At 44.2% G+C, this 25,289-nt stretch overlaps 1 protein-coding gene across 11 annotated transcripts in view; it reads left to right on the top strand.

Annotated features, from left to right (window-relative positions):
- Positions 1-24,451, top strand: part of CFAP74 (cilia and flagella associated protein 74) — a 117,698-nt gene extending 93,247 nt beyond the window's left edge. For 5 of the 11 annotated variants that reach the window (XM_073316515.1, XM_073316517.1, XM_073316513.1 and 2 more), the window contains 11 exons: positions 89-223; positions 651-760; positions 1,767-1,822; positions 2,623-2,742; positions 3,875-4,030; positions 4,933-5,062; positions 5,609-5,763; positions 6,801-6,936; positions 7,814-7,941; positions 8,647-8,781; positions 10,203-13,706. In XM_073316515.1, the coding sequence (XP_073172616.1) occupies positions 89-223; positions 651-760; positions 1,767-1,822; positions 2,623-2,742; positions 3,875-4,030; positions 4,933-5,062; positions 5,609-5,763; positions 6,801-6,936; positions 7,814-7,941; positions 8,647-8,781; positions 10,203-10,301 (1,360 nt within the window). In that variant the 3' untranslated portion in view covers positions 10,302-13,706. Of the gene's footprint in view, positions 1-88; positions 224-650; positions 761-1,766; positions 1,823-2,622; positions 2,743-3,874; positions 4,031-4,932; positions 5,063-5,608; positions 5,764-6,782; positions 6,937-7,813; positions 7,942-8,646; positions 8,782-10,202; positions 13,707-16,781; positions 16,913-23,890 lie in introns of those variants that run through there. The other 6 variants (XR_012155532.1, XR_012155530.1, XR_012155531.1 and 3 more) reach the window with 6 other exon arrangements.
- The last annotated feature ends 838 nt before the right edge of the window (positions 24,452-25,289 follow it).

Raw genomic sequence — 25,289 nt, 5'->3', positions numbered from 1 at the left:
TCTGCTTGCTGGCATTAATACTAGAGTGCTGTGTTACTACATGATTTTTGCTTTCTTCTTATTAAGACCATATTCTTGTGCTCTCTAGCTCTGAAGAATATATTGCAGCTCAGTATTCCCTGATTAGGAATTTCACAGGAAAGTTTGAGAGATACATCATACCTTGCTTTGTTGCAAGTGGAGATACTGATGAAAAGAGAGGATCGGAAAATCTAAAGTACAGGTACTGTATAAATGAGCAGCATGACACTATATGAATGCAATTTATAGTGGATCAGAAAGGTCAGAAGAAAGTAGGGGCACATGTTGAAAAAAGTATTCATTTGTTTTTTGGGGAAAAGGCCAGATTCTGATCTTAATTGCCCCATAAATCAGTGGAATAACTTAGAATATACACCACCATAATTGAGATCAGAATAGAGCCTGCAAATATCAAAGCACCTTAGAGAATATTTACTATGTAAAGTTTATGTGCCAGATTCAGTCCACCTCTTCTGCCTATGCAGATGCAAGAAAAGAAGCCAAGAATTATACAGTCTCTTTAACACATATGCATAATGCTTTTTCCCCTCCTGCATAGAGTAAGAGCAGATTTCAAATACCAGATTTTATGATCTAACAGCAAACATTTTTTTTCCCCATCTCCCCAGTCCTTATAACACCTTGTACCTAGAGTTGCACTGTCCTGCTGTAGCACCATCTGTTGTGGTCACTTCAAATAATGGAAAAAACATCATCAACTTTGGAGAGGTCGCAGTAGGTATGAAGTTAGAATTCAACTTTTGAGGTTTTTCTGCCTGGCTTTAATTACTTTTAAATGTAGCTTTGTTATGATTTTCTTACTCGCTGTAGGATCAATTTTCAAACATAGGTGTCTAAATTAGGCCAGATGTCGTCACACAAATGGGTAAGCAGGAGCCCAGATAACCATTTAAGGTTCTTAAGAGCCCATTTGATGCCCAGAGATGTAATTAGTAGCCCTAATGGAGACCACCTGTGTTTGTGCACTTTCACTGCACACCAGCCCCAGAAATGGAGTGAACATTTTAGCAGAGCGAAAAGTGGGAGTGAAATGTAGCTCTCATACGTACAGTCATGCATGGAGATCTGATGCAGTGGAAGATTACTCAAACTACTCCTAACAATTCTTCTTTGAGGTTTTATGGTCTTTTGTAACAACCTCTGTTAAAAACAAATCCACTACTAAAATGGGTTGTGAAGATGCATTTTTCCCTCCTGGATAGAATTTTCTAGCCAAATAATGTTTGGAGAATACAATGTGGTCATTGACAGGTCTAGCCTCTTCATGACAGCCTTCTAATACATGGAACCTTCATCACAACCAGGCTGGCTATAAAATGTTGATTTATAAATACCACATTTAGGAAATCCCAGTAAGATGAAGAGTAAAAAGTCTCATGCATTGTAAATACTTTTAAACAGCCACCTGAGAGGTATCTGACCTTCTTCCTTGAAAGACTGGGAGACACTAGAAGTGTCACATTTGTTGCTTTCTATCTTGAAAGAAAGGATCAGTCTGTCACTAATTTCAGAACTTTTTGCTAGCTCATTCTTGGAATTAACATTAATGGTTTTATTTCCTGGCCATTCTGTCTAACACTGGAGTGCAATGAATATTGTGACACCATAAGTAAAGATGGCACTGGGCAGCACTGGAGTTAGAAACTGGAGTGTCCAATTTAGTGGTCTTTCTTACTGGTTGATTACAGTAACATTTCTGAAAGTGTTGTTTTTATACATTTTAGGCCACAGAATAATCGAACGGGTTACAATACAGAACATCTCCCAGGAGCAGCTAGCAGTATCCTTGACTCGAGTGTTCACTCTCCACAACCCACTTATTCAGGCACTGTTGACTTTGGCCCTATTTCTGCAAGAATTGTTCATCATTAGGATTGTAAAAGCACCTTTAATGGAGACAGTGTAGTTCAGCTATGGTACCCATCTTTCACAGCTAGATAGACTGTAAAATCTATTTTACAGGGTTGGAAGAAATGAACTTTGGAAGACCACTTCCAATCTAAATGCTTTTGTAAAATTCCCACTATTCACTTTTCTGCTGGCAAATCTCTATTTAAAAACCAGACTTGAGAGGCTCTTCATGCTCATGCTTCAGCCCTTTCTAAAAGGGCAAAAGCTACTAGCAATGCAGCCAACTCCAGCACCAACATGACACACACAAGCTCAGAGACCAAAAGCCAAGTTTTTGCTCAACACTTCTCCCAACTTCTGGAAATCTTCAGTTAGAAAAGGCTGTTCTCTAGGCTACCAGTATTGCCGAGTCTAAACAGGGCCAGAAAAATCTGAGAGAACATCTCCTCTCATATGCTGGTTTAATTTGTGTGCTTCCCACCCCAGGCAAAACCTAGGGACAGAGCTGCAGGGAAGTTATTACAAGTTTTTTTTAACTGAAAAAACCCTGTTTCAGACATTTGAGTTTTGGGCAAAGAATTGGGTTGTTTTTTGTTTTCTTTGGTCTAGCTCACTAACGCTAAAAAAGCTGATAGACCACAGGTTGGTTTGAATTATCTTTAAATCCTGCTCTTGTTCCCTTAGTTTGTCACCTATAAACTTGCATTTCCTTGAGTTGCAACATTTCAGCTAGGATTCTCCATCCTGAACCCCAATGGGCCCTTCCTATTGATCAGTCCAGTTGGCACTCTTGAGCCAGGGGAAAACCAGTTTCTCTTCATTTCTTTTTGTCCAAATGAGAGTAAATTGGTGAGTAAATATTTTATATATATATGACAATATTTTACACACGGGGAGACACATAGATAATAATAAGCAATCAGAAGCATTTAAAAATACAAGACTTGCCCAAAAATATATTTTTAAAATAATGTCAGTACTGGTGCACAAATAATAAAATAAAGAATGTTCATGCTGAAGGAGTTCTGAGAGACATTTGACTGGTTAAGACCTGATTTTAGCATTTTTTCCATGGAGAATTATATTAATTTATGCCTGGAATGTCTTTCCTAACAAAGGATCTTAGAATGCTTTGCAAACTACACAGACAGGCCATCCCACAGTGCTTTGCAAACTACAGACAGCTCGTCTGAAATGCAGCCACTTCTGGGTGGAGAAAGTAGGCAGCTGATGCACAGCACGGTGCACAACAGTGGAGTCTAAAGACATACACAGTGGGCTCTCTATTGTCTATTGGGAATGTGCATGGCTCTATAGGAGTCTGACCCTTAACAGAACATTGACAGCAGCTTAACATTGTTCTAGTAATGGGCAGTCAGATAAGCTGTGTTCTTTAGTACATTGGTATCACACTGAGGTCATTCTCCCTGGGAGAGTTCATTACAGACCCAGGGCTGGATGCTCAGAAAGAGGTAGGCTCCAAACTTCTATTTAGCCTCCTAACTTCCACTGATTTCACTCTTAACTCCTTTTGAGCATCCAGTCCCTCAGTCCCTCAAGATTTCTTAGACAAGGAAATATAAGCCCCCTCAGAATCAGAATAAGAAAGTAGGGCCAAATTCTGGCTTGCTGTCTAAGTGCCCTCAAGCCCAGATACACACATACAGTACTGCAAATCCAGATCCAGTGTGAACCAGCCCTAGCCCCACCTCTAACCCCAGCACAGGCAGAATGCTACTGTCAATGGGCATGCCCACAGATAAATGACCCGATGGTCCCTAAGCCCTGGAACTATCCTCTTCGTAGATGTTTCTATAAAGGACCTGGGATGTGATTATGAAGAGCTAGGACGTTCCATCCCCATTTCCAGGTGCCTATGCACAGCACCCAGCTGGCATTTAGCCCTGGCTCTGTATTGTACCCTGAAATTCTAAAGCAAGTGTCTGTTACAGTTGACCAGTATGAACATCCTTCTTTGCAGTTCTTTGAAACTCTGGATATCCGGAGCATAAAAGCCACCCTGACCCTCAGTATTACTGGCCATGGGGTGGCTCCATCAATTGCTTGTTCTGTGGAAGGAGAAGTGCTCGATATGGGATATGTCATAGCAAAAGAGAAGGTCACTTCCACATTCAAGGTAAATCCTGACCTTATGGAAACTCCCTTGTGTCGAGTTGAAAGACCTGATTAGTGGTGGGTCAGTACCATTCCTAGTTGGTCAGAAGCATGTAAGAGAGTTTCCTGACAGGATGTTATGCTGAGCAGTAAGTTGCTTCATTAAACATTTAGCTTTTAAGCCTGTGATGAACACCTGGGACAAACTGTTAGTTCAGGGAGTTCATTAGAAGCTGAGAGTCTTAAAGGCTAACAGTACTTCTACCTGGCAGGGGTGCTGAGCTGACTTTGCACTGCTTGGGGGAATTCTGCCTACAGAGGCACTGGGGAGGGGTGAGCGTCTTACTGCACATTTAAAACCACCTCTTGAATGCTCTTCTCCCTGGTTCTGTCCAGTACACACAAGGGTGAGGGAGGCCAGAAATGGCCCCTCAAGCATCAGCAGCAGAGTTACTTGCCCTTCCCTCCCAGATGTTCCCCTTTGTAGCCACCCTGATTGTGCCTGCCTCCTGTCTCCGTGGGATGGGGATGTGCCCAGCTAGGGATTACCAGGATAGGCTAGAGAACAGTTTAATTGATTCGTTCATCTGCTGTAGATTTCCACACTGCTAATCCCAAATCTAGTGAACAGGCCAAGTGCTAGAAGCAAACTGTTAGTCTATTAAATCTTTCACTGTGCAGGCATCACAAAGCTTTGATGGGAAGCAACTAGCATGTATTTCCTGCAGGTGGGTTCCAAGAGTAGAAAAAGCTCTGTGTTGTCTGGCAAGAAGAATGCACTGTGGATAATAGTAACCCATATGCACCATGTATGGCACCTCGGCATGCAATGAACAATTTCAGCCCATTTGCACAATACACATCCTACAGGGTTTTAAATCATTTCCCCAGTTAAAATGCTGTTGTGTCAATGACTCCCTCCAGATACAGAACACTTCTACTCTGCCCCTGAGATACTCCATTAAACTAGAATCACTCTCACAAACAAGGGACAAAGAGCAGCAGAGACTTCCCTTCTTCATCACGTCTCCCCCAGGACGGACAGATTTTGTTGGTAAATAGTTTTTCATCTCATTAATCAAGTACGATATAGGAGCCAAATTCTGCCTCGTGTTTGGTCCATTCAGGTCCACTGAAGCCTTGCAGTGGTGGGGGTCACAACACTGTAACTAAGGACAGTATTTGCTTCACTAATAGCAAATGCGTTAATTATTAATTCCTGGTTGGTACAAGTTTACATAGCCTAAGAGAACGTTCCCAAGTAAGAAGACTCTATTGTTGAGATCTGGTTAAACCCACTCAGCATATTACCCATCAAATAGCAAGATCAATTTATGTGTAATTAATACAAGAAAGTAAGAATGGTTTAATGGCACTTCTCCAGTTCCTCCAGGGAAATGGGTATTTTGAAAAACTTCATGGGTGGTTCCAACTAGGCTTTTTAACACCCAGATTTCCAACTTTGCTGCATAAACATGCACCAGAAATTTTACTCATTTACCATTGGGACAAAAAAGGAAGTGAGACAGAAATATAAAAAGAGAGGTAGAACAGAGCTCTCTTTCTGTCATCCTTATATTTCTGTTTTTTGCTCTTCCAGGTACACAGAACTACAGTGGGTTAAGTGTGTTCAACATATTTCCAGTAGAGGGCAGAATTGAGCCTAGGAAGAGTCAGGATTTCACTGTTACCTTCAGTCCAGACCATGAAAGTTTGTATTATTCTGACTGTCTCAAGGTTGTGCTCTTTGGCAAGGTAAGGCAACCTCAGGGCATCTGGACTGTTAAATCGAAGGCTGCCATATGGCTCAAACTGAATTTATCAGCATGGGCATTGGGATTCTACCAGGAGTGGAAATAATTGTATTTTGTTATTAATTCACAATGACTTGGAATAAGATCCCTCTTCTCCATACATAACCCCACTTCGCAGCTGGGCAAATTGTGGGGAGCCAGCATATACCCTTGTCAATTGCTGAGCACAACTTCACATAGGTTCCCAGTGCAGAGAAACTGTTGAAGGGACTGGGATAGTGGATCTTTTCCTGCAGAGCCCATGCCCCAAAAGCCCTTCCTAAACAGAGGCTGCTCTTTCTACTGTGAAGCTGCTCTGCTGTTCCTCTGCATGGGGAGGGAGTGGTCCCTCTGTGGAGCAGGTACTGGGCTTAGACAAAAGCCAGATGGGCAACATCAAGGGTGATATTCCAACCTCCTAGGAGACTAGCCAACAGTTAGCAAGGAGTGCCACCTAGTGGCTGCTACCAATACTGCAAGTAAAAAGGTTACTGCAAACATTTCAGGTGAGTTTGCATTCCCAGAGTTTCGGGTAGGGATAAAGCCAGAAATCTAATTGTGGTTGAGTTGAATTATGCATGGTTTCCACACCCAAAACCATGAAATCAGTGATGAGTGCCTGAAACCTGGCCCAGGTTCACAAATCTCGGACAGGTCATATTTTATACCAGATAAGTTTTGCCTGTCTGGGAGGTCTACGATGAATGCTTTGCCCTGTTATCACGGAGACACTCTGCCACAGAATAAAAGGCTGAGTAAAATACATGTCCCCTACCAAGTCAGCAGCTGATTGCAGAATGAAGATGACAAAGATCTCTTGCATCATGGAATATAATTGCATACATAAAGGAGAGACTAAGCTCAGTTGCCAGTGTGCCTGCAAACAACTGAGACAGATTATACAATCGTTTCTAGACAGCTATTACAGTTGTGTTGATATTACTATTACATCAAGACCTGGGCTGTAACCTGCATCTGCAGAATTCTTGTCCTACATAGGAAATAGCTCGTGTGATCTGGCTGAAGGGTGCTGCAAGAAACCATATGATGTTTGTGGAAGGAGGGGATCCCTTGGATGTGCCCGTGGAGTCTTTGGCTATAACATCACCCATGTCTGAAGAAGCAGCAAAAGGAGGTAACAACCTGCCTTTTCTATTTTTATTCTAATGTGGGAGAGTGCTATCAACATAGATTTATCTGTCTCCATTTGTGTTAAAAAAAAGTTCACAGGAGATCGCACCTCCAGCATGTGGGTACCAGAGTCAAATGCCAAAGGGCAGAATATTATGGATGGGGTTTGACTCAATATAAAAATGGCAGAAAAACTTGTTATCGGGAGAAGAATTTTCTCTAAATCTAATACAGTAGAATTTCTCATCCACATGAATGGCGGGCTTTACCTCATGTGGATTAGACAGTTTTTCAGTTTAGTATGTGAAAAAGGATAAACTAACAGTACAGCACAGAAATGTATTTTAGCTGCATTTCTGTAAATGGCAAGTGAAGGTTTAATTTAAAATGCTTATAAAATTCTCACATATATGCACACTCAGCATTGCTCTGATCAGAGACTAAGACCTAAGGAGTTGCTAATACAGAAACTAAATGGGAGGTTGAATGTAAGATATGGGTTTAAATTCAAAGGAGATATGTAAACTACACCCATTTAAAGATGCAAAGGAATATAAGTGAGTGTAACTTACAAGCTAAGGGGCCTGAATAGAAGGATGAAACAGAAAAAGCAAGGAATGTGTAAGACGACACAATTTAACAAGACCTTACCCTTCTTTAAATTCACTCTTCCTTCCAACCCGTTGGTATGTAAGTCAAAGTGTGGTAGGAACTGTTCAGACACTCTTGTTGGTGGACTTTCCTACTACCACTCTCTCTGCTGGTGCTTTCTGGCATAATTTACACCATCTTCGACCAACTGATCAATAAGTCATTTATGCCTGACTTGGGACCAACATTCATTGGCTGTTCCAAAGTTAACTTGATCCATGTCTGTTTAGAGCTGGAAGAACCAGCAAAGCCTCTCCTCCTGAGCCTGGAGTACATCCAAGCAGAGAGCTCTGGGACTCCGGCAGTGAGGGAGCTGAAAATCGGGGCTATACGGACAGCTCAGTTTGCATCGAAGAAGGTAAACAAAATGAAAAATGCACTCAGCTCAGAAATTGAGTCAGCACTTGCAAATGGCTACCAACTGCTCTCGAGAATCCGGAGCCAGCAGAGATCCCACGTTAAATGACTTTCTGGATCTCCATTAAGCCTGACACCATATTATAAAAGCACTAGTATTGTTTGAAAGGACGGACGTTTATTTTTCAAGGGGAGACGAGGAATCAGCAGGAGGGTATTAGAAGAAGATAATACAATTAGTTGAATACATTTCTCCCCTAATTCTTAAATCCATAATAAAAGTGTGACTATGGACCAAATTAGCAGCTTTCACATTAACAACAAAGTGTTATGGGCAACTGTTTATAAAAACAACCTTCTGAACTTACACTTAGCTGCAGCTTTCAGGGTTGGTTTGTTGACAATGAAACAGACTGTGGTCCCCGCAAATGAGACTTCAAGACAACAAGTTAGTTTAATTTCATGAAAAATCTCTACACACTCTCCTTTTAGCCAGAGTGTGCTTCATTACAACCAAGCACATTAAATTCACTGCTTGTTTTCATGTCTCAGGAGCAAAGGTACAAGAGGTTTGGCAGGTGGGAGGCAGAGTTCTACAGGTTAGGGTGAGGTAGCCTGTAAGCTAAGGTCTTTTGTACCCAGAAGCTGAGCTGGCTGTAACTAACAGCGTGTGTTCTACTTCACTAACTGCTTGTCGTTGCTGCAGAACGTAGAGTTCAGTTTGGATAACCTACCACTCCTGCAACAGAAGGGATTTACCATCGAGCCTGTTAAAGGAACAGTTGATCGTGGTCAAATCAAATGCATCAGTGTTTCTTGGATGCCACCTGCTGACTTTGATGTACGTTAACATTTCCAAAGCATATTGTTTATGGAAATTATTGTATACTAGAGGGAACAGAGCACAGTCTCACTAGCTTTCAGGATCAGCTCAGAAGCAAGTCTTCGAGTCATCATCAGTGCAGCTCACTTTAGATAGAAGTTATAACAATAGACCTGCTTCACTTAGTGTCTGATTTGCATGAAAACAGGATACAGGGTCTAGTGTTAGAGAATAGAAGCCAGGGACTGGCTGTGTCACCTTGGGAGCTTGCTACATAAATTCTGTGCCTCAATTGATCCATCTATGAGATGAGAATGAGGGGCATAATCACGCATACCTTATATGAGGCATTAAGATCTTTGCACTTACATAACACCTTTCAGCAAAAGTTTATTAGTATTAAATTAAATTAAAGTCACTCATGCTAGATTTCAACAAAGAAAAGATTTTCTGCTGCCCCAATCATATGAAATCACAGACAAATTTAAACGCATGTTGCTGCAGTACCCAGGCTGTGGTAGCCCTGGATTCCTGTCTCTTTCATGGAATCATAGAAATGCAGGGCTGGAAGGGATCTCAAGAGGCCATCTCACCCATTCCCCCCATGCTGAGGCAGGACCAAGTATACCTAGGCCATCACTGACAGGTGTTTGTCCAACCTATTCTTAAAATCCTTCAATGACGGGGACTCCACAGCCTCCCTAGAAACTTGTACTAGTGCTTAATTATCCTTAGAGTTAGCAATTTTTTTGGTAATATTCAATCTAAATCTCCCTTACTGCAAACAAAACCCGTTAATTCTTGTGGAGTTCACTACTTATTTGAGTTTGTTTTGTGACCCACCATAGGTACCAGGGTTTGCTTTGGTTCCTTCTACAGGGCCTTGGTATATGTTCAAGACACTGTCCCTACAAGCTGAGATTTTCCTCCATGCCTCATCCTCACGTGTTTCTTATTCGTTCTCTCAGTTTCCTCTCTCTGCAGGGATCCCTGTCGGGGTGGCAGGATGACTAGCATCTTCCAAAATTAGAAGGCTGCTGTCATTCTGTACAAAAGGAACTAGAGTTCATGGTATGAGGCCCTGATATTGACTCAGGGTTTCCTGGTGACCAGAGCTGGCTCTTACACAACTCATGGATAAAGGATCTCCATTTCTTTCCCAAACCCACAGTACAGCACAGTATGCCACACCCACACCCTGCTCGTTGTCATGGCTGTAACCTGATGATGCCATGCTCCCCACTAGGGAAGGAGTACCCTGTTGTTCCCAGCTTTCATTAGATTAGCGCAGTTATTAAGAGAGATTCTCTATAACCATAACTGGCACATCTGATAACTTCAAGATATTAAAATGCATAATTTACAAAATCTGATCAGACTTTTGGCTCTAGCTGCCAGATGAAGAGGACTGCTTATACTTACATATTCTTTGTTTGTAGCCAGATCACCCTTTGATGGTGGCAGCTGTACTGACCTTAAAAGGAGACATTAAAGAATCTTACAGAGTCCTCTTCATAGCCAGAGTTGTGTGCACATGAACTCCCATCAAATGAAGAATCCAAGCTAAACCTTGCGAAGAATCACTGAGGATTGCTCAGGCTGGTAACTCATTATTAGATCTCAGAATGTAAGGAGCTCGTGCAAGAGACTTCAGAGATCACTTTAGTTTGTACATGCAAAGATGTGATCACTGCAGAAACATTTCTGCTTTTGTAGAACTCTAAGAGTGATGGCTTTCTTCAAAGAACTTCTTTGTAGAGTATAAAATAAGACCCTGTGAACACAGAAAAGATGGCTGATAGTGTATTATCCTCGTTATGGGCCAAATCCTGAGAGATACCATGCACCTACAACTGCCCTGAACTCATGTCAGCTCAGACCCAGATTTTTAAAAGCACTGGGCTCAGTGTTGCAGTGCCTGACTGATTTAGGAGCCTGCACTCATTTTCAAAAGTAATTTAGGCACTTAAAAGTCTAAATCCCATCCATTGTTAATGCAGTTGTGGCTCCTAAGTACTTAAATCCCTTTGGGAAATGAGACTTAGGCATTACAACACTGAGTGTAGCAACCCCTAAATTCCTTTATAAAGCTGGGCCTCAGGGTCGGGGGGTTTTCCTGTCAGTGTGTGTAAGTTTGTCAACATTTTTCCAGCTGATCCTATTTTTTTGGTAATAGTTTTAATAAATATACAAAACAAGCAATAAACACACAAGACTTTTTCTTGTCTAAGACTGGAATTAAAACTTCCATATAAATCTCTCCCTCTGCTCCCAACCCAGTGGAAATCAGTTCCCACGGTACAGTTTGTAGAGAACAGCACAGAATTTAATCAGAAAGAGAGGGATCTCTGCCCCGTGCTGTTGACTGCATCACAGGATCTGGTTACTTGGATCCCTGTCTTATATTCACTCAAGTAATTTCATATTATACATTCATGTTCCCTAGGAGTTTTATAAGTGAAAGTGTTGATTTCTCTTCATTACCAAGGAGCTAAGCTGATCTGCATGTAGAAGGAAGCTCTGCTTCAATGGGGCTTGGCGCCAGCAACCACTGCAGAGAAAGCCAGGTTGACAGGGGAACCAAGGGGAGCATCAGGAAGCCAGGAGACACAGAACCTCTCTTCACAGGTGACCCTATATCTCCCACACATACTCCCCAAGACACCAGGGTGGGGCAGTATCTACTGCCCCTTTCTCTCAGGGCTTTTTGTCATTTGGCCCAAGTTTATTTCACATTAGCCGTTTTGCTGCTGGTTTTCTGCTGTACCTTCTGTATTAGAGACCATCCATTAACTTTTCATTGGACACAGTGGGGTAGGAAGTGCTATACCTGGTATGTTCAGCAGCACAAATGAGCATAAAGGAAATATACCCAGAACAGAAAGAGGAAGAAGAGACATGACTAGAAGTCTAACTACAGTCCTGCCCCTTTAAGACTCTTCCCATCCTGCAGTAAGGGAGTCTTATTTTCCTCTTTAAGTCAAGAACTCAGTGTTATGCAGTGGAACTCATGCTGCAGCCCAGGAGGTATTTTAAAGGGCTGGGATCATCTATAATAAACACCATCAGTGTATTTAGATGGATCACTTCCTCCTCCCACATGGCACAGCCTGTCCTCTTCTGCTGCCATTAGTGAGCATCAGATGGATCGTGTCAATAGCCCTGATTATGCAACACACAAAACATGGCATAAACACTTAGTCTGTGATTTGCTAGTTATAGAACTTCACCAGGTGGAGGTAGGCACCTGACAGTATCTTTAGGCCTCATTTAGATGAGCTGGCAACGTGATCCCTTCTAGCTCAGAAAGGAAGGAACAAGCCCAGATACAAGGATGTTGTTTATTATGTTCAGAAGTTAGAAATTAACTGGGACCTCCTATTTACATAATACACATGAAACATGCATGTGTTGCATCCAGACACCATACATCTATGTTGTTTGGAGGACAACGGGGCCATATTGACTCCATGACTTGGTTTCTGCCATTTAGCTGTCACTTAGTCCTGTTGTTTCCCATTACTTATTCATGTTGTCACAGTTAGAAAGAACAGCTTCCTTTTTATTGCTTCCCATCGTGACTTGCTTGTTTCCTGATTTTGGATTTCACTCCAAGTGGGGTGCAGAACCACAGCTGGTACAGAGAGACCTAATAATAGGAATATTTTCTAAAGAGGTTAATGAAGACGTCAAGTAACTTGTGAGGGGGGTAGGGTTCTGAAGTCTTACAGGGAGAGTAATTTCTAATATTTAAAATAGTAGTAAGTCTATTAGGGAACAGTTCATGCTTGGAGACCCCCCACTCCCTCTGCATCTAGGTTATGATAAGGGCATTTTTAGCAGGAAAGACCATCAAAATAATTAGCAGACTTATCTACACATCTCTTTCAACTATTTTGTGTATAGAGGGAGATAAAAATCTCTACCCTACTTCAGTCTCACCTCTGATTCACACAGACACGAGCTCCCCAATCCAAATTCCCACAGTTCTTATGCTGATATCTCGGTAGATGATTACTTGGCTAATCCTGGATTTAATCCTCAAAATTATTTTGCCAACATGACAGAGGATCAGGAAGTGAACAATCCAAGAAGTGGCATTTAACAAAAAAAAAACAAAACAAAAAAAAAAAAACACATAGCTTGTATACTAACTCTATCAAGAGACTGTCTCTGTAGCTTAAACTGGATCTGCAGAGTTTTCACAGAGATTAACCTACCATTTCAGGATTCCAAGACCTATTGCACAGTAAAGACACTGATTGTGTTGTGGAAACACAACTAGAGGGAACAGAGCAGATCTTAAAGACCCAAAACACAAATGTTCCCTGCAGTCACACTCCAGACATACACAGACACAGGAACATATTGACTGACTAGAGTGCAGACTGTTAATGTGAGAGAAGGAACCTCTCCCTTTCCAGGCTAGTGGTCCAGTCACGTCAGTGGCTGCATGTCCTCAGCGCCGATCAGTGGGATGTAACCCACACACCTCCTGGGTGTGGTGTTGTGTCCCATCTAGTGGCACGGTCATAACCATACAGCTAAGGATAGCCTAGAATTCCTCCTTACCTGTAAGGGGTTAAGAAGCTCAAATAACCTGGTTGGCACCTGACCAAGAGGACCAATGGGGAAAGAAGATACTTTCAAATCTGGGTGGGAGGTTTTGTTTTGGTGATTTCTCTTGGGAAGCAGAGAAGAATCAGGTCAGAAAACTCCTTCTGCTATAAACCATCCTAAAAGTCTCTCATATTAAAAAAATTGTAAGTAAAAGCCAGGCAAGTCATGTTAGATTATCTTTTGTTTTGCTTGTGAATTTTTCCTTTGCTGGAGGGAGGTTTATTCCTGTTTTTTGTAACTTTGAAACTAAGCCTAGAGGAAATTCTGTTGTGTTTTTGAATCTTTTGTTACCTTGTAAAGTTATTTTCCATCCTGATTTTACAGAGGTGATTTTTATCTCTTTTTTTTTTTAAATAAAATCCTTCTTTTAAAGAACCTGACTGACTGATTTCTCTATTGTCCTAAGACCTAAGGGTTTGGATCTGTGATCACTTTGTAATGAATTGGTTAGGATATTATTCTCAAGCCTCCCCAGGAAAGTGGGTGTAAGGGCTTGGGGGGATATTTTGGGGGAATAGGAACTCCAAGTGGTCCTTTCCCTGATTCTTTGTTAAATCACTTGGTGGTGGCAGCATACCCTCCAAGGGCAAAGAATTTTTGCCTTGGGGAAGTTTTAACCTAAGCTGCTATAAACAAGCTTAGGGGGTCTTTCATGCAGGTCCCCACATCTCTACCCTAGAATTCAGAGTGGGGAGGGAACCCTGACAGGCACCGAGACTACTTAGAGAGAGAATGAGTCTGCTTAACAGCCAGTTGGCTTTTAGCTCATGCTATAGAGGCTCATGCACTATGCTCCAGAGGTCCCCGGTTTGACCCCGCCCACTGACGACCCAGGGTCTATCGGCTCTGACTGGGGACCAGAGCCCCCCTTTGCTCGGTGCTGTACACACACAGGAAATAAAAAGACAGTTGCTTCCTCAGAGTTTACAAGCTATGCCACAGGATTTTCATCTACTAAGACATATTCTGTACTTAGGTATGTGTACATTGTAACCGTGCTGCTGGAGTGCCGTAGTGCAGACACTTCCTACAGCGACGGAAGGGGGGTTTCCATCTATGCAGTTAACCCACCTCCCCCAGAGGTGGTAGGTTAGGTTGATGGAAGAATTGGCTTAACTACATTGTTCAGGGATGTGGATTTTTCACACCCAAGCAATGTAGCTGAGTCAACGTAACTTTTTTAGCACAGACCAGGCCCAGAGCATGCAATTTATCACAGCCCTGAGTGATGTAGCTAGGTTGATCCAATTTTTAAGTCTATACCAGGTCTTAGTCTAGGCAACAGCACAGCATAGTGCAGTCTGGTCTTCACTTCAAACTTATACCAATGTAGCTCTGTTGGTCAGGGATGTGAAAACACCACACCCCTGGCTGATGTCGCTGCTGACAAAGCCCCCGGTGTAGACATAAATATGCCAACAGAACAGTGCTTCTGCTGACCTAGCTAGTGTTGTTGGGGAGGTGCTATTCCTATACCAGCAGGAAAACTCCTTCTGTCAGCACACACTGCGCTTACTTAGGGGGCTGTGCCGACACAGGCTCTGTAGTGTAGCCGTAGCCATAGCCTGAGCATTGATACTTCAGTAGTGACCCTGCGGTACTCAGTGCTTCTCTCGTGCCTTCAGCAGAGGATCCCGACATTTCACAAACACCAGCTGAGGTTATCCATGAATTTTGTACAAAGCCGTCAATCATAGGGAAAGTCAGATAATTATTATTTATCGGTGTTGGCCAGTCAGTGAGCTCACTCAGCTGGCAAAACATTCCAATCTCTCTGCCGAGGCCAGGAGGCTTTAATAGGCAGAGTCCTTCAGGGTGATAATGGCCCACCAAGGGAGGTGCAATAGTACAATACTGTAAAAAACTAAATTACACCGCAGCATTCTGCACAGCTGATTTACTGTCTGTTTATGCAAATGGCAGATAACTATATGTTACAATCTATGTAGGTTACACAGGACATATTGTAGTGCAATCCATATGCATTATTACCATGCATCTAGATTATATCAGTGGGGGCCTGATTCTGACCTCACTTAGGCTGGTGTAACTTAGCAGCACCCCTTGACTTCAAGTTACATCACCATAAGTGAAATCAGAATCAGGCCCTGTAGTACAGATTTGACAGGCCAGGGTGAAGGAGGATACTGTGAGCATCAGAATGACTGATAGAGTGTACAGAAATGGTTAGTGCTTGAGACATGAGGGTCTGATCCTGCTGGAGACTTCACTGGCAACTGAGGTTCTGTAGCACTTGGCACAACTGGGTACTAATAAAGTATTCTGCAGTGTTTATATTGCAGGCTGTTGCGGCGATGCAGAGTGAAATGGCTCAAAGAGCAATAGCCTACTTAACTCTAGCTGTGCAGGAACTGGAATCTCCATTTCACAGGAAATTTCCATGATTTCAGAATCTGGTTTTGTTCCAAATCACAACAAAACCAAAAAATTCCAAAATTTCCCACACACTTTTTTTTTTTTTTTTTAAAGAACATTCATTTTGGGTCAATCCATATGTTCCATTGTGAAGAAATTGAAACACTTCATTCAGATCTTGACCTTTTTCCTGTTATAATTATATAATAAATAACAATTTGAAATGAAGTGTTATTTTCAAATGTAAAAATGAAATCTTAATTTCAATTGTTTTTCCAAAGCAAAATTTCATTGAAATCCACACGCTCCTGTGAAACATTTTGATTTCAGTGAATCAACATTTTCCCAACAGAACTGTTCCACTGGAAAATTTTCAGCCAGCAGCGAGACTAACCTTCTGTTCAGATCAATGTTTCTCCCGTAGGAGACAATCTTGCTTTCTGCCCAGGCCACAAACTTTAAAGCTGGGAAGGTCAATTTAATGTCCGATACAACATCTGGGTGGGTGGATATATGAGAGCTGCATCTTCTGTAGCTCTGTGGACTATGAAGGCAGCACAAAAACAAGCTCAGCTGGTCTTTATTTGCCTCAAGGGACAATGGAAATGCTGCCTATAGCTTTACTAGAACAGGTGTGTGAGAAGAGCCATAAATCCTGGATTTGCTATAATTACTAGGTTTTATAGTCTGTCTACCCCAAAGGTGTTTCAGTGTCTGGAGTTTTACTATGACCAATTATGGACAGGGCCCTGCCCCTGGGCTTTTTCTTCCTAAGTAAAAGGGAAAAAAAGTGTCCACTCCTCAAAATTACTCACTTGAACAATCAAGCAGTCACTAAAATACTTCTCGCCCTGTCAACCATCTGTCCTGGCTATAATGTAGAGTTGGCCCTGGTCAATACTGAGAACGGCTTACGGCCACACCGTTTATAGATTATTGCATTTGCCAAAGAACAAACAATGAAGGTAGTAAGAGCAGAAATGGTAAACGCCTTTTACGTTTCTGACTTATCAATCCTACAGAACAAGAACTCCATGCAGATGCAAGTCAAACCTCCAACCTCTCCAGAGCTCAGACTCTAGTACAGCTGTGAAATAGTCTTGTGAATGAATTCTGGTTGCTGACATGCAAACAAGCACATCAGGACAGACAGGTAACAATGAGCCTGTTTCAACTTCTTTGGATACAGCACAAGTTATCAACCTTTAGCCTCAAACTTGGCAGTAGTTGGGGAAACAAACTTAAGATCCACCTTGTGACACCCTGGCATTCCAATATTCACCACTCATGTCATTAGGACATGTTTTGTACAAAGGATGCCTTGTGAGGTATCATTGTAAAAGTCTTGATCTGCTAGACATTAATATCTCACTGGATTGTAGGTGCTACTGTCGTCTTTGAAGTTTAGCTATGTACGTCTTACTGAAACGTGGTGAGGTTGAAGAACACCCCCAAGGATCCTTTCAGGTACAACAGTAAAAAGGTCAAACAATACGAATGGCTCATGGAGGAAATGCACACAAGCACCAGGATTACCCAGGAACTGTGTACAATAGAAACCTCTCAGAGATCGCACTGCACAATGGGAACTGTTTGACCCAGGTCGCAGCAAAAGACCTTTCAGGCATGTGGGGAGAAGATATAAAAGGTGGAAAAGGACAGCATGGGGGACCTCACTCTCCCTACAACATGTTTCAGAGTAACAGCCGTGTTAGTCTGTATTCGCAAAAAGAAAAGGAGTACTTGTGGCACCTTAGAGACTAACCAATTTATTTGAGCATGAGCTTTCGTGAGCTACAGCTCACTTCATCGGATGCATACCGTGGAAACTGCAGCAGACTTTATATAAGTATAATGGCTAAGTCATTATGCAAGGTAGCCTGTTTCCTCTTGTTTTTTCCTACCCCCCCCCCCAGATGTTCTGGTTTAACTTGGATTTAAACTTGGAGAGTGGTCAGTTTGGATGAGCTATTACCAGCAGGAGAGTGAGTTTGTGTGTGTATGGGGGTGGGGGGGATGTGAGAAAACCTGGATTTGTGCACGAAATAGCCCAACTTGATTATCATGCACATTGTAGGGAGAGTGGTCACTTTGGATGGGCTATCACCAGCAGGAGAGTGAATTTGTGTGGGGGGGTGGAGGGTGAGAAAACCTGAATTTGTGCTGGAAATGGCCCAACTTGATGATCACTTTAGATAAGCTATTACCAGCAGGACAGTGGGGTGGGAGGAGGTATTGTTTCATATTCTCTGTGTGTATATAAAGTCTGCTGCAGTTTCCACAGTATGCATCCGATGAAGTGAGCTGTAGCTCACGAAAGCTCATGCTCAAATAAATTGGTTAGTCTCTAAGGTGCCACAAGTACTCCTTTTCTCCCTACAACAACACACCTGGAAACACCTGAGGAACAAAGAACAGGGATAAGTGATGGTCCCATGCTAACGGATTTCTAGGCCATGTATGAAAACCTGGGAAAGCCAAGCTGCAAAGCCAAGGCAGCTTGTGCCTTAAGAATCTGCCAGCCTGTTTATCAGTCAGGGTGAGAATTTGCCAATTCATCTCCTACCTGTCTAGTGTGTTAAGATCAGTTTGCAGTTTTTATTTATTTACTAGGTAATCATTTATAATCCCTTAAAATCCAACTTTTTTAGTTAATAAACTTGTTTTTGTTTTGTTTAAAACCAGGTGTGTGGACATCATAACTGGGGGGCAAAAAGCTGTTGCATATTTTCCTCCACATTGAGGTAGGGGGTGAATTTCATGAGCTTATGCTGTACAGTTCTCTGTGCAGCGCAAGACGGTATAATTTTGGGTTTACACTCCAGAGTGGGGTGCGTGCCTTAGGAACTGGGAGGTGCCTTAGCTGAGCCTTCCCATGCAGAGCTGATCTCAGCATCTGTGCGTAGCTGCAGCTGGGTGTGTCCCTACCTGTGTGTGTCTGGAGGGGGCTTGAGGGTCTGTCACAGCACTACAGTGTAAAAGGAGCCCAGGCTGGTGAGTCAGGCTGGTTCAGTGGCAGCCCAGGGGGAACCCGTCACACACCCATTTCTAATGAGCTTGTATGCTCCCTCTGCAAGGAAACAAATCCAAGATTCAAGGATTTTCTTCCTCTGCATAGTCAGCAGCATGCTGCTAACGTGGGACTCTCATAAAAATGCTCTCCGTTAGTCTGTGACGTCTCCATGTACCAGAGAGCTGCACATGACGGCAGAGAAGCAAAGATCTGGGGAAATATAGTAGCCAGCATTAAAAGGCGCTCTGAGCGCACCCAGCTGATGAACATACTTCTGTTCAAGTACATCTATCTGGAAATGGGTGGTTCTTGAAAAATACTACATTATCACTAGAACTCAGAGTACCTGACTTGCATGGTTGAAATGGGGATTTGGCCAGTAGCAGGGGCAGATGAACTCATGATATCTTCCATTGTTTTGAAATTACATGACATTTAAGGTCCGATCTAACACTAGCTGACATCAATTAAAAAGACCTTTTACATCAGTGGACACTGGATTAGCTCCTTAATGCAAAATGGTACATTGTCATTTAGGATTTTGAAGTCTGTTCACCAATTGGATCCTGCTTCCTTCTCTGGCTATACTCAGACAGCGCTTCAGCATGGACTCTATATGTCCACAGGCCTCAAATATATAGGCTGACCACTTTAAAAACAGCACACTGAAGGAGACGTGCCATGGGTGTGATTCAATAGGGTACTTGCTATGTCCCTATTCCAAAGGCAAATATTTCCTCTTCAGAAGAATTTTTATGAGCCTTCGGGATAAGCTTTTTCGAGCAGAAGGGATTTATTAGGATCCAGGCGTGGAGGGTGAGGTAGAGATGACTCCATCAAAGGCAAGGAACCTGCCCCAACCTTCCTTTCAGTTTGGCGGTAGAATTTTAACCAGCGTCCTCTATTCAGCATATCACCGGTACAATATTTCCTAAAACTAAATCTCAGCTGTAACTAAACATTAGCTCAACAAACTATAGCAAACACAGAGAATCAGACAAGCAATAAGAGGTGAGCTGTGACCCAGCGATTTGGACTTTATGTGCTTGGGAAAAGGCTCATCTCACAAGTACATTAATTCAGCTGTCCACAAAACAAGCATGATTAACATGAGTGGAGAGAAGTTTTGGTTAGACATATATTGCCAAATTCTCTGCTGGGGTAAATCAGTGAAACTCCACTGAAGCCAATGGACCAGCACCCATTGACACTGCAACAGAATTTGGCCCTCTGAGTGGCTAGCTGTTTCCATCTGAAATGGGCTGAGATAAAGAGATGATGATGATGGGCAAAGGTCAAAGATATTAAAATTGGGGGAGAGACACTTGTTTGAACAGACAAGTGATCAAGGATGCTGCAGAGCTGATGCTGGGGCCTTATCTGGACTTTCAGCGAAATGGGATGTAAAACTGCATTTCCTGATAGCTTACCAGTTGCTAACAGAAATGATGAGCAGACATGGATGGGGGGGGGGAGAATATTATTAAAAGATGGACAGCTATCCAGGGTGTTTAAGATTTTGTTAACATAGGCGCTAACTTCCTCAGTTTCCAGGGGGTCCTCAACCCCAGACCCGGCTCCCATTCCCACTCTTCCCCCAAGTCCCCAAACCCCGCTCTGCCTCTTCCCACCCTGTTCCGCCCCCTCCCCTGCCTCTTCCTGCCCCCGCTCCTCCTTCATGCTGCTGAACAGCTGATCTGCGGCAGGTGGGAGGCACTGGGAGGGAGGGGTAGGATTTGATTTACAGGGCTGCCAGCCAGGGGGGCTGAGCACCCACTATTTTCCCCTCTGTGTGCTCCATCCCTGGAGCACCCACAGAGTCAGCGCCGATGTTTGGCGGTAATGTATTCAAGCACCCATGATAGGGTTAACTTTTATGAGGCAATGGTATCAACACAGCTAGCAGCAGTGTCACATTACAAAGGAGCGATGAGCTAATGAAAGTTTGTTCTGATGATATAGGGCCAGATCTTCAGCTGTTGCAAGCAGAGCTCCATGAAGGAAATAAAGCGTACATTTTTGACAGCAAGGGTAATTAATCACTGGAACAATTTACCAAGGGTCATGTGCATTCGCCATCACTGATAATTTTTAAATCAAGATTGGATGTTTTTCTAAAAGATCTGCACTTGGAATTATTTTGGGGAAGGTCTCTGGCCGGTGCGATGCAGAAGGTCACGCTAAGATGATCACAGTGGTCCCTTCTGGTCTTTAATCTGTGAATGGTCAGTTGATTTACGCCAACGGAGAGTCTAGCCCATAAATGTTTGTAGCACGAAATTATCCCTGTACATAGGTAGTTTCTCTGAAATCAGACAAGATGGAAATCCTCCCCCTCCCGTCGTGCACCTGCAGTTTCGGCTGAGATTTGTGAGGTTACACAGTGCTGCACAAGACCCAACCCCACAGCCCAAAGCATTTATTTTACAATTTGTTTATTTTTCTAGTTTGCTTCCAGACACTAGCATTCTCCCTTCGAATATCAAAACAGGGAGAGAGAAAATGGTAAAGGGGAATGGCTGCATCTCACCTTCAATGAAGCAAAGAGTCTGGCTGTTTACATGGCAAACTACTTGGCTGCTGATTTAGAATACAGAGGTGCAGTGCCGGGTTTACAATGGCATCAGTGGCTCCATGGAGCCGGGCCCATGCTCAGAAGGGGCCCTGGCCTGCTCTGCTTGCACTGTGCCCCGATACCCCGCCAGCCCCCCAACCCCACCCACCACTTGCTCCTCTTGGCCTGCCCACCAGCCGGCCAAGGGCTCCTCTCCACCCCCTGCCCCCATCAGCCGGCCTCTTGCCAGCAAGTTAAAGTAGTATGGATTGGATGGATAGACTATAAGGTGGATAGAAAGCTGGCTAGATCGTCAGGCTCAACGGGTAGTGATCAACAGCTCAATGTCTAGTTGGCAGCCAGTATCAAGCGGAGTCCCCCGGGGGTCGATCCTGGGCAGTGTTCCCGCTAATTTTTCCCACCCATGTGCAGAATTAATTTTGTTACGTGCACCAATATGGAGGTGATATGAGAGGGTTGGGGTGCAGGGGTGAGAGAGCTCCGGCTGGGGGTGCAGGCTCTGGGGTGAGGCTGGGGATGAGGGATTTGGAGTGCGAGAGGTGGTTCTGGGGGGCTACGGTGAGGATAGAGGACTCCCCCAGCTCTCTCTCCCCCCGCAGCAACACCTGGTCTGTGAGAGAGAGGCGATTCTCCCCGCCGCGGCCGCTCAGGAGTTGGGGCTGCAGGATAGGCCCCTCTTCCTGGCCCCAGCAGGTCCGGGCTAGGGCTGGGTTCAGGCCAGGGGAGGGGCACTCTAGCTGCGCTTGGTTCCGGGCCGCGCCGCCCTGGCTGTGTCTGGGGCCGGGCTGGGCCACTCCAGCCGCGCCGAGGTCCACACTGCCCTGGCCGCAGCTAGGGCTGGGCAGGGCCACACTGCTTCGGTTGCCCCTGGGTCCGTGCCCCTGCAAGCCACTCCTGGGTCTGAGCTGGGCCAGGCCCAGTGGGCTGCTGTGTCTGTGCTTGGGGCTGGGCTGGGCCGGGCCACTCCTGGGTCTGCGCCGCCCCAAAAGGATGTGGACAAATTGGAGGGAGTCCAGTGGAGGGCAATGAAAATGACCAGGGGGCTGGAGCACATGACTTACAAGGAGAGGCTGAGGGAACTGGGCTTGTTGAGTCTCCATAAGACAAGAGTGAGGGGGGGATTTGATAGCAGCCTTCAACTACTTGAAGGGGGGTTTCAAAGAGGATGGATCTATGCTGTTCTCAGTGGTGGCAGATGGCAGAACAAGGAGCAATGGTCTCAAGTTGCAGTGGGGGTGGTCTAGGTTGAATATTAGGAAAAACTATTTCACTAGGAGGGTGGTGAAACACTGGAATGGGTTACCTAGGGAGGTGGTGGAATCTCCATCCTTAGAGGTTTTTAAGGCCCGTCTTGACAAAGCCCTGGCTGGGATGATTTGGTTGGGGTTGGTCCCACTTTGAGCAGGGGGTTGGACTAGATGATCTCCTGAGGTCTCTTCCAACTCTAATCTATGATCCTAGGATTCTCTCTGCCCCCTGGCCGGACCGCAGGGCACCTCCGGCTCCCGACAGTCTCTGCTTCCCACCACCTGTGTGGCCCCACCTGTCTCCCTGGAGCTGAGCCACCTGGGACTAGTACAGAAGCCTGGCCAGTCTCAGCCAGTTGATGGGGGGCAGTGTGGGGGGGCTTGGCTGGGCCCCTCCAGGCAAGTGGGTCCTGAGGGAGGCTGGCTGGGGCAGGCCCTGGCGTGGCTGATCATGCCACTCCCAGGGGGCTGGATTGATTCTCCACCCCGGGACCAGCCCTGGCTGCACTGGCAGCTCAGCCCGGCAGACACAGTCGCCTCCCAGCAGGGCCGATGAGTGGGGCCAGGAGGCAGGGCTTGACGGAGTGGGTCTCTGGGGGACCTGCAGTGGTGCTGAGCTGTGAGGGGGTGGGGAAGATGTGTGTGTTGGAGCAGTAGGGAGTAGGGGTTGTGTGGGGGGTGCTGGGCAGTTGTGGTGGGGCTGTAGGGAGGGGGGCACTGGACAGGGGTCGTGGTGTGCAGGGTGCTGTGTATTTGTGGCAGGGTCGGTGGGGGGGCGGCGTTGGGCATAGTGGGTCCAGGAGGACTCTGGCCATAGGGAATCGGGGGTGGGGGTGTTCCGGTGTTGGGCGGGGGGGTGGGATGTGTGGTGTGGCATGGCATGGCTAGCCCCACGAAAGGAAGGGGCATGCTGACAGCACAGGGCCGGGCGGGCCAGTGTGAATCTGGCAACTACCATTTTGTATATAGTGCCCTTGCACTGGGCTGGACAGAGAGGGGCCACCCCTGCCATGCCATACCCCTGGCCCCCCCGCACTATGCTCCATTGCCCCATGGGGGCCCACAAATACGTTTGGCGCCGAGCGCACAAAAGGTTAATCTGGCCCTGCAGAGGTGGAAACGAGGGGGTTTGCAAATATCAACCACTCCGAGTGTAGGAGAAGGCGGCAAAGGAACAACACAGAAAAACATTAAACTCTCACCCTTGCACTAAGAGCCTACATAACATTAATGAACCAGAGTTACAAGGATTTAAAGGGTGTTGCATTCATCTATGTCTATTCTCTTTAATAACAGATCAAATGACTGAGGACTTAGCAGACCAACATGACAAGGAGCCACTGCAAGGGGAGGGCTGGCTGTTCTAAGGAGAGGGCACAACCTGTGCAGAGAGAGATACTCAATGTTTTCGCTGATGCAACAGAGACAGTTTGGATTGCAGTTAAGGACAACGAAGGTGCATGTTTATACAATTCTCCTGTAGTCCTTGAAGCAGTTAAAGAAAGCAGATTAAAAACGATGCATCAAAGGAAAAGCAGTCAGAAATGTGATTGCACGAGTGATGGCTACTTACTGACTGAGGTGTTTGCAAAAAGCAAGGATGGGCACAAGCTGTTAGAAAGGCGGCAAATTGATTTCCTAGGCAATAAACTCAGGTTCTTTTGGATTTAATCCTTGGACGTGAGAAGTGATGGCTGATAAGAAAAAAGGAATACTCTGTCTACTCTGACCTCTTGTAACCATATAAAATATTATTAAAAATACATACAAGGCTACATACCAGAAGGCAACACACCCAGTTTAGGAATCTTCCTTCGGGAAGAAGCCCAAATACCTTCAATTTTGACTCCGGTGGGCAAGTGTCCATTGGACTAAAGGAAATTATTGCAAGAATATTTAGGAAGGCTGCAAATATGTGAAAAGGTGGTGGAGGCCACATGCTTGGAACGGGATAAGACATAGAATAAGAGCAAGAAACAGAAAGAACATGGCATGTTTAAGGACTGGGAGCTAGAAAAACAGCAGCACTTTAGGGTAATTACAGGAGCAAAAGGGAAATATTGAATATTGAATTGCAGGAATCAAAACACTGTAGACTCACAGGTGTGACAAAGTAAAAGATAAAATGCCCTCTACAGATGAGCCAGAGACAAGAGGATAAGAAATCAGCAAAGGGATAGAGGGCAAAATATTAGACTCACGAAAGAGATTGGAGAATAGAAGAAAAAAAAAAAGTCTAATTTTTCTAGCATGGGAGAACAGAAAGAAAGGAAGAATAATGGATATTTCCGAGAGATCTTTCATTAATAACTATTGCTGCTTGGAAAATGGGTCTTTCCCCCTTGTGAAAATTTTCATCAAAACATTTTACTTAGTTGACAAAAAAATGAAAACCTGAAAGCAAAATTTTCCATCTTTGGTAAACAAACATATTTGACCAAAACATGAGAAAATTTCAGTTGAAAATTTTTAGTTTTCCAACAACAAAATTTCTGAGACAAGCAGACACTTTGCATTCAAGTTTTCATTTAATTTAAAAGCCAATTTTCTGTATTTAAAAAAGGTTCAGAATGAAAATTTTCAACCAACTTCATTATTAATATAAAAAAAGAAAGAATTTCCCTCAACTGATCTAACCTATTTTACTGTTAAGTGCAAAGTGCACAAAGGGTAAATCAGTGTTTGAACCAATAAA

This window comes from Lepidochelys kempii, chromosome 18 (genome assembly GCF_965140265.1).
Source record: "Lepidochelys kempii isolate rLepKem1 chromosome 18, rLepKem1.hap2, whole genome shotgun sequence".
NCBI classification, from domain to species: Eukaryota; Metazoa; Chordata; order Testudines; family Cheloniidae; genus Lepidochelys; species Lepidochelys kempii.
The sequence above is the reverse complement of the archived record's forward strand: the minus strand, read 5'-3'. Positions and strand labels throughout refer to the sequence as shown.